This window comes from Tubulanus polymorphus, chromosome 9 (assembly GCF_964204645.1).
Source record: "Tubulanus polymorphus chromosome 9, tnTubPoly1.2, whole genome shotgun sequence".
In the NCBI taxonomy this organism is placed as follows: Eukaryota; Metazoa; Nemertea; class Palaeonemertea; order Tubulaniformes; family Tubulanidae; genus Tubulanus; species Tubulanus polymorphus.
The window spans coordinates 8,096,868-8,106,253 of NC_134033.1; the positions used below are offsets into that span (position 1 = coordinate 8,096,868).

Here is a 9,386-nt window from a genome sequence, read left to right on the forward strand (position 1 = left end):
TACATTTATTACAGCATTAGTTTTAAATGGTAGTTTAATATAACTCGATGCTTCAATATCTGGTTCTTTATAATATGATACATTATTTTCATCTATTGGTTTTGATTTAGTTAACTTATTATATTTTGTGTTATAAACATGTAAAGTCATAAATATTATTTCATCAAATATTAAACCAGATCCTTCAAAATATTTCTCTTCTATTTTAGTTTTTACTTCATTATAACATTTATCTAATTTATCATCTATATGTTGTTTTGAAATAATATGTTGTGAATGAGAATTTATATTATATATTGGTTTATCTTCAGATTTTATGAATTTAACTTTAACTGATATACTAATTTTAGGATATTCAACATCAGTTATTATTTTTATAATATTTTTCATATTTTCTAAATGTTTTTTATTTTCTTCTAATGTTTTTCCTTTATGAAATTTAAACTCGATAGCTGCTGGACCAATATCACTTTTAAATGCTTCGGTTATCTCTATATCTTTTTTATTATCTAATGAATTAATATAATTTCTTACATCTTCCATGTATGGTCTTTTATTGTTTAATTTATTTTTTATGCTTATAATTGTCTTCTGTTTCTTATCATTATCTTTATCAAAATAATCTTCACCTAAAATATCATTATTGATATTTCTAATATGACTTTTAGATTTTAAATGTTCATTATCTTTTATCACTGAATGATTGATTACATGTATCACATTTGTATGTTTCTTTTTCATTCTTTAATTCATCTAATTTAGATTCTAATATATCATCTTTATATTCTAGTTTCAATTCATTCTCTAAATGTGTTTTAGTTTTATTGTGTCTTGCTTTTTGGGATTTATCTATATTGATATTACACGTTGGGTAGTAGTACTTATTTGCTTCCATTTTAATACTAAATTTTTTATTAAAATTGATTTTAGAAGTTATTCATTTATATTTTATTCATATATATGAATATTTTAAGAGTAATAGGGAATATCTTGTTTCATATCAAAGGTTGAAAGGGCTAGTGAGTAAAAAATGAAAAATATGAAAATAATAATAATTTCTATTTGAATTAGGAGTGAAACTCATATAAAATGAAAAATAAATTCGAGTGTGCGAGAATTATTTTTCATTTTATATGAGTTTCGCTACTAATTCAAATAGAAATTGTTATTATTTTCATATTTTTCATTTTTTATGAGCTCGACCTTTCGACCTTTGGTATGAAACAAGATATTCCCTATTACTACTCAACACTGCAAGACGATCCCGAAGTTAAGAAAGTCAACACACTGTCCGTCGCAGAAGTGTCAACCACGCTTCCAGACCCTGCCAGATGGTCCTCGTGGATGAAATACAAACGAGTCGTCGCGACAGTAGTCAGGGTTAAGTCGATCCTGATGAAGCGAGACGTCGCGAACACCGACCCGCTGAAAGTTTCAGAGCTCGAAGAGGCGGAAATCCTGATTTTTAAGGCGGCACAAGAAGCAGTGTACGGCGACGAAATAGCTGATTTACGAAGCCACCGACCAATCTCGAGAGCTAGTAAAATACTGGCGCTGACCCCGAAGCTTGATGAGAACGGTGTCTTGAGAGTTGGTGGTCGCCTAAAAAACGCACCGATCGCAGAAGCCGCGAAACATCCGATACTGCTGCCGAAGAACCACGAAGTGACGAGACTAATCATCCACCACTATCACCACCAAATGTTCCACGGTGGTGTAGCAGTAACGATGAACGAAATCCGGCAGAAGTTTTGGATCCCCGAATGTCGTTCGACCGTAAAGAAACTCGTTCGCCGATGCGCCTACTGCATTAAAAGAAGAGCGAAGCCACAGCCGCCGATAATGGCCGATCTACCTGCTGCCAGATTCGACACCGCGAGCCCGTTCAGCAGTGTCGGTATCGACTGCTTCGGCCCGCTCCAAGTGAGAAAGTTCCGTAAGACGGAGAAAAGATACGGGCTGCTTGTAACGTGTCTGGCCACCAGAGCTGTGCACTTGGAAGTTGCGTACTCACTAGACACGGACAGCTTCATAACGGCACTTAGGTGATTCATCGCTAGACGCGGAAAACCGAAGAGAATCTACTCGGACAATGGGACCAATTTCACTGGTGGCGAGAAGGAACTTCGAGACCAGTTGACGAAACTGAACCAGACGAAAATCGCCGATGCAACGTCACAAGATCACATCCAGTGGTATTTCAACCCACCTGCCGCTAGCCATATGGGTGGAGTTTGGGAACGTCTGGTCCAGTCCGTTAAAAGAAACTTGAAAGTGGTCCTGGGAAAACAAATTGTCACCGATGAAGTGCTGCACACCGTGTTTACCGAAGTCGAATCCGTCGTGAATTCGAGGCCACTGACGTACGTCAACTCCAGCCACGACGAACCAGAGGCGATAACACTGAGCCATTTTCTACTCGGCAAGACGAACCCGAACCTACCACCCGGAGTGTTTGACGCTGATGATTTGAACGCCAGAAAACGATGGCGACAGGCCCAGGCACTCACTAATCAGTACTGGGCTCGCTGGACGCGGGAATATCTGCCGACACTTGTCCAGCGAACCAAATGGAAGACCGCAAGCCGAGACCTACAAATCGACGATGTGGTACTACTCGCCGATGACAACCAGCCACGTGGCCAGTGGCCGCTCGGACGTATCATCAATGTCCACCCCGGAAGCGATGGACATGTCTGCTCAGTGGAACTCAAGACGACAAGCGGAGTCTACAGGCGACCGGCGACGAAAGTTTGTCGACTCGACGCCTGAACTGTTTGCGACACGCCGATATCTTATTGCGAACTCTCGATGTTGGACCGATTATCTATTTGCCGCGGATTATCAATGTTTTCGTGGAAGAACAATTACTTTTGTTTGTGTATTTTCGTGATTTACCGTATTTGGACTATACCGGACTTTGGCGCGGGAGGATGTTGTAACCGTTACAACAGTTTATCGGAGTCAGATGGCTATAGTTCGCGTGGACCTGGTTACCACCGAGATCCCGTGTGAACTCGCGTATCATAATCAATAACACGTGTATTATTTTGTTTCTAACTAGTTTAAGACTGTGCCTGTTCTCTCGTTTGTATATTTTAATCCTTTTTATAGTAACATTTTGACAGTTGGTAACATTCTCAACAGATTATAATCATAATTAGTTCCCAGCCTGATTTTGTATAAAAGCCGCAACAAATATCCTGTAAAATCAGTTCCGCTAAATAAATCGCTATAGTCTGAAGAAAGTCTTAAAGTTAGTCATTTCATGACGAAAGGAACGGCTGCTTCAAGGGACAGGACGACTCTGCCTTGCTGCTTCAACCAGGGAACGTGACTCTGGCCGACTCGCTAATTTTGCTTCGCCTGGTGACCCGCCTGGCTTTGCTTCTGCCTTGTCGACCCGCCTGGCTTCTGCTTCTGCCCGGCCTTTGCTTTGGTTCTGTCCGAGAACATATACAGTCCTCCTCGCTCGCTTCCTCACTGCCATCGCCTTTCAGTAGAGTGAGCCCGAAACCCCGTGGTGTTGGACCGAGAACTCTCCCAACAACGAACAAATTCCGATTGTTATCTGAGTCGGAAACTATTGAGTTAAAATTAGTCCATTAACGGTTCACGACTCACTTGTGCTATAAGCTTAAGTCAAAACTTCAGAACTGTAGAACCAGAGGCTGAGGTCCAGGACTAGTACCGGTATATATTGTATCAATGTGGTTTTTAAATTCTTTCAAATTTCAACTTAAAATCCCACCATATAGGCTTTAAGTGCGTATATTTTTCATCGGATACACCTTAGAGTAATCATTTTAATCAGATGTTTACTCCAAGGATAAACACGTTTTTAAACCAGACGCTATTCTTAGCCTTATTCTAAAATTAATTGCTCGTTGGAGTAGGTATTATGTAACCGACTTTAGAGTGGAGTGGCGATAGTGAAGTGGTTGTGTGTTATGCTCAGACGTGTTACTGTGATTAACACCTATTTGTTTAGGCACATGGTGTCAACACCTCGAATTTAACTCATCAAGTTAAGCGACCAACAAATCTAAAACGTTGATAAAAGATAATCTATATCAAAATATACATTTTATTACCGGTATTCCTAAAAACGTCAGATATGGCAAGATGATATCATTGAAAAATTATTTATACACATCAAAGTTACTAATGTCACATGAATATACAAATTTAAAAGACTAATCTTTTCTCCAAACTATGTATCTTTCAACACCGACGAGTCTCTACCGCGAATCCGTCATTTAATTCTTGATATAATTTTTGTCTTTTACATTTCTTTATAGTTGGTTTTGATTTTATCATCTCTGATTTTAAAAGCCTTTTACGCTCATAAGACATTTAACAGCAGCATATAGCAATTCTATAGACAAGCAAACAACTTAAAAACTGTTTTTAAAGACTGTCAATGGCTGAACCCAATTCAACAGCTGAGCGAGAGATACAGATGATAGAAACATCTTTAAATATCGACAGTTGTTTATCAAAAAGGCACATTCAGATTAATACAGAAAAGTTCTAAAATTTCAGTCTTACAAATAATATAACTGAACCAATCTCGAAAATCTTAACAATAAACTTAACCAACAATTGTTTACCGGTATGTCAAGAAACCTACGCTTTCACAATGAAGTTTCAGGAAACAAATTATGAATACTTGATAATGACAGCATCTCGTTTATCATAATCTGCTTTGTGAAAATGGCCCATGGTAACAAAAAGCCATGAATGTTAAAATATTTATCAACGTTACTGAGTACAGCTCATCTTCGTGCACCCTTATGTACAGAACTGCAACAAATGAATCTGGAATTTCATCATATTCCATCATAAAAAGTAACAATATTTGTGAAACATTCCACAATGGTTAAAAAATCTGTATCAGCATTAACAGTGTTAATCCAACAATGAGCAACAAATGTCGATTAACAGTTTTTCCTTACCCACTTCCTTAAAACAAAAGAAATCCATAAGATCTTAATTCAGGTCTAAATAATTAAACATCATCTTCTAAAAAAAACCATTTTGCTAACTGAACCACAAAATAAATCAATTCATTCATGCAATCTAGACCTTGCATAATCCAGATCACTTAGGTATCATGAAATTCATCCGGTTCGTCATATTTTACATGGTAAGTTAGAATACATACTGGTACATATTCAGTATTAATTCTGTAAGAAGCTTTTTTAAGTGTTAGGGTTTAGAAGAAATCTGGAATAGCAACCAAAACCCAGTCCCACTTTTGACTAGCATTGAATAATGAGGACTCATCGTGTGGCAAGCAAGCATCCAACAGGTTCATTAGGACCGATTTCTTCTCAAGATTCATTTAAAATCCATGCGTTACAGTTTCTTAAATTCTACGAATGATGAATAAACTGCGAGCAGATACCTTGAGGCTAAAAATCTAGATGAAAGTGAAATGAAAATGTACTAAATTTTGATCGAGCCTCATTGAAAATGAACTAAATCCATGCTTAACTAGGGGTCCAGGGACACCATGCCCACTTGGGAAGTGGTTTCAAATGCTCAACAATCTAAAAATTTTCAATATTCAACGCCCCCTGGTGACCATATACAAAAACCAATGACCTTGAGACTCACCACAATCATAGAACATGTCAGCAGCTACAATTTTATAATTGGTTGTGATAATAATGTAATATGGAAATACTAAGTTATTCTACTATTCAACCCCCCTGGTGACCATATTCAAAACCCAATAACCTTGTAAATCACCACAATCATAGAACATGTCATCAACTACAACTTTGCAATAGATCATGGTGACAAAATATGCCCAGGTACCAATATAATAAGGAAATAGCCTACTAGGTTATTGTACTATTCAACGCCCCCGGGTGACCATATAGAATAACGAATTTTCTTAAAACTCACCACAATCATAGACGATGTCATGAGCTACAACTTTGCAATTGATTGTGGTAACAAAATACGTATTTGTACAAAATTAATATAATATAGAAATACTAAGATATTGTATCATTCAACGCCCCCTGGTGGCCATATACAAAAACCAATGAACTTGAAACTCACCACAATCATAGAACTTGTTATAAGCTACAACTTTCTAATTCATTGATGTAACAAAATATGCTTATGTATCAATATAATCTCGAAAATTTTTTCCCACCAACAAATGAGTTCTGATGACACCAAGATGGCCGCCAATTGCGTCATAGGCCTAATTGGCTGATCAAAAATACCTGTCTCAGGTATAAAACATCCCTATCCAAAGAATACCCATCAGCAATTGCAACGAGAAATGGCAAACCAGTAGGAAGCTACAGGACTCAGAATTCGGGCCAAAATTAACATTTTTGGGCACTTAAAAGGTCCTAGGACAACCATCTTGAGTCTGATCAACCCAATTTTTGCTCAAAAGTTCAAAAATGTGTAAAAAGTGCTGATTTTGGCGAACAACAATGGCTGCCAGTCGGCCATCTTGAATCTGATAGGGCCAGTTTTCGGGTGAAGATGTGTCTAGGGTAGATACATGTATAAACCAAATATCAAGACATTACCTTGAAGCGTCTTCAAAACTTCCCAAAATAATTGGATTCCGTCTACGGACAGACGGACGAAAAGTGAACGCAATAGCCCGCTGGGACTTAAGTCCCAAGTGGGCTAACAATCTATTAAGGACAATTTCTGTAAAACAAACCCTTGATTTTTTGGATATTCTGAAGGTCGGTTCTCATGGATTTGCACTTATTACAATATTTGTTAAGATCCGCAGATTTTGCCTGTGGATCCACTCCTGCTTATCTGTTCTATCATTCAGTTTGAGTTATTTCAAAATTCAAGATCAGATTCCTCTGAATCCCATCCACATGATTCAACGACCGCATCGTCGGCAGTGAAATCCACCTCGACGTCATAAACAAAGTCGTCGTCTCCAGGCTTTTTCTGATGTTTCGAAAACGTTTCGTCCATAACGGCTTTCTTGCGGCTCAGCACGTCGTCTTCGACTTTATTCAAATCTTCCTCCGGGTCGATAGTGTCAATGCGGTCGCTCTTACGTAAACTCGCGTCGAGCGTTAGTCCGTTCATACGGTCGTGCACAATTGTCACCAGTTTCAGTAGTTGTCGGCGTGGCAACGATTTGAGGTATTTCTGATGTCGTGAATTTGTCAGAAGTTCGTCGACCGCGCGTTCGATGCCGGTGAATTTCGTGAAGTTTCGTAGCGGCATCGTACGCCGATGATATTTGCCGACATTTTCCGTGTATGTTATGACGATCGCTGGTTTATCAAAACGCACCCCGCATTTCAGCAATTTAATTGGCATTTTCATTTAGTAGTGGCAGCGTTGATAAATTTGAACTGGAAAAATGGAATGGATATTGACTGATCAATACTTTTCTTGAGAGTTAGGCTAAACAAAAATGATACCTAGTTTCTCTGCAGTGGCCGGGACATTTTTGTAAAATATGATAAAATTTACAAACAGTCCATTTCTATAGTGGTCGGGCCTGTTATATAGTAAATTGATCGCCATTTAAAAAAAGTTATGTATCGGGTAGATAGGCGGCCGACCGGGTGAACTTTAAAGCTCAGCAGAGCGGAGAAACAAGGTATCAATTCTTTTTAGCCTTAAAATTTTCTGTTTAAATACTACAGTCTTTATCTTATCATGAGTAAAAGAAGACTATTTCCAATCCTTCAATATTGTAAAACATTGAAGGCTTAGTTAAACAGATGTTCTCTGGTCAATTTGACACCTCAAGTGATTGATAAGAAGCAAAGACATTGTGACCAATGAAATTGACAGACGTTCCAAAAGAGGAGGACAAAAAGATACCATACATGTATGTGTGTAAAGCAAAAAAGACTTGTACAGAAAAGAACATCAAGATTCTCAACAAAAAAAATTTCATATAGCCTAGACTTGGAAGTTAACAAATTTCCGAAAACTTACATATTTTTACGTTAAGAATTTTTTATATTAATCTCACCCCTGGGCCCAGTTTCACAAAAAAGTTTAAATCTAAAATCGATTTAAATTCTTAAATCGATTTAGACCCGTTAACACGATTTAGTTAACTCGATTTATAAAACGAGTTTCACTAAAGGCTTAATCCAAAAAAATTAACAAAATCGATTTAAGATTTAATCTTTTTTGTGAAACTGGTTTGAAATTTAACTCAAAAAGTTAAATCGATTTAAGGATTTAAATCGATTTAACGAATTTAATCTTTTTTGTGAAACCGGGCCCTGTATTAGCCGATGTGTAAGATATTTAGGGTCGTTTACACCTGTAAGTCTAATTGATTATAACTGTCACCAGGTGTTGGAAGTACTGACTGCAACGCCAATGGCCAAAGCTGTGGTTAGTGAATGGCTTTTTTTAAATAACCATGTTTTCGACGAAATTAACCACAGCGTAGTCTGAATACCAGTCGTTGTTAGGGGATCCCCTACAGTTGTTGTTTGGGGAACGATGGCTAAGTAATAGCGCAACACAGCACAGGCAAAATTTGCTTCCAACAATGGTTCAACTGACCAAACATAGAGCAAGTGGGAAAGCAAATCAAAAATATATAGACATAAGTTATGATTAGACTACAGTCACTCTTATTTCAGGCAAACAGGAAGATATACAAAGTTCAAATATGACTTAAAACGTGAACAAATTTAATTTGGATTTGCATTTGTTAATTATGTTTCAGCGTTTAATGGCTGTTTTTGCATTCCTACCCGAATAGATATTAATCTATCACCAGAAATCAGTAAAGTACAGTCGAATACGATCCTCTAGGAGCTGATTCGGCACACTGTTGACTTGAACAGCGCCGCAATAGCGTCATGAAATACAACACAACCCCGGAAACCAACGATTTGTTTACGGAAGTTAAGCTACTCAATTCAATCAGATTTTATTAGATTCGATATCAAATAACCACGTGCACAACGATCAAGAGACAACGACCGTAGTCTGAATACCAGTCGTTGTTACGGTTCCCTACAACGTCTGACGCTAAATATCATATAGAGGTTAACTCCTGTTAATTGCAATGCAACAACTGATTTTAGTGTCAAATCAAACCTTGGCTTTGTACTAAATAAAATAAATAAATTACTTACCTTGTTGACTTTGAAAACGTGTTTTAAAATAAAATTTTCTTGATTTAAATCGCGAACCGGAGAATTCATTGATTTGATTTGAATTGAATTGTTGATTGCCACTATCGGGATTTCCAATACGGACTAAATTAATAAAATGTGAAAATTCAATAGCCTATGTCTCTCTAAAATTACTTTAAATGTTATTTTGTGTTGATAAAACGCATAAATTTTGGTCAATTTTAACCTTGAAACAAGAATAATATCTGCATTGGCACCAAG

At 37.3% G+C, this 9,386-nt stretch overlaps 2 protein-coding genes across 2 annotated transcripts; one reads left to right on the forward strand and one right to left on the reverse strand.

The window, feature by feature from the left end:
• The first annotated feature begins 1,218 nt into the window (after positions 1-1,218).
• LOC141910515 (uncharacterized) lies at positions 1,219-2,772 on the forward strand. Its single transcript, XM_074801209.1, has 2 exons — positions 1,219-2,006; positions 2,061-2,772. The coding sequence occupies exons 1-2, from the start codon at positions 1,219-1,221 to the stop codon at positions 2,770-2,772; spliced, it is 1,500 nt and encodes a 499-aa protein (XP_074657310.1).
• Positions 2,773-3,933: 1,161 nt separating this feature from the next.
• Positions 3,934-8,879, reverse strand: LOC141910860 (centrosomal protein of 19 kDa-like). Its single transcript, XM_074801714.1, has 2 exons — positions 8,739-8,879; positions 3,934-7,364 (listed from the first exon to the last, which is right to left on the reverse strand). Exon 2 carries the CDS (start codon positions 7,333-7,335, stop codon positions 6,835-6,837), a length of 501 nt encoding a protein of 166 aa, XP_074657815.1. The 5' UTR covers positions 7,336-7,364; positions 8,739-8,879; the 3' UTR covers positions 3,934-6,834.
• Between the last annotated feature and the right edge of the window lie 507 nt (positions 8,880-9,386).

What these genes read in the sequence shown, in the direction of transcription:
- LOC141910515 (XM_074801209.1), top strand. Translation starts at nt 1,219, where the DNA reads ATGAAACAAGATATTCCCTATTACTACTCAACACTGCAAGACGATCCC. An exon ending in GCTGTGCACTTGGAAGTTGC is followed by an intron (nt 2,007 to 2,060) that starts GTACTCACTAGA and finishes ATTCATCGCTAG; the next exon opens with ACGCGGAAAACCGAAGAGAA.
- LOC141910860 (XM_074801714.1), bottom strand. Translation starts at nt 7,335, where the DNA reads ATGAAAATGCCAATTAAATTGCTGAAATGCGGGGTGCGTTTTGATAAA.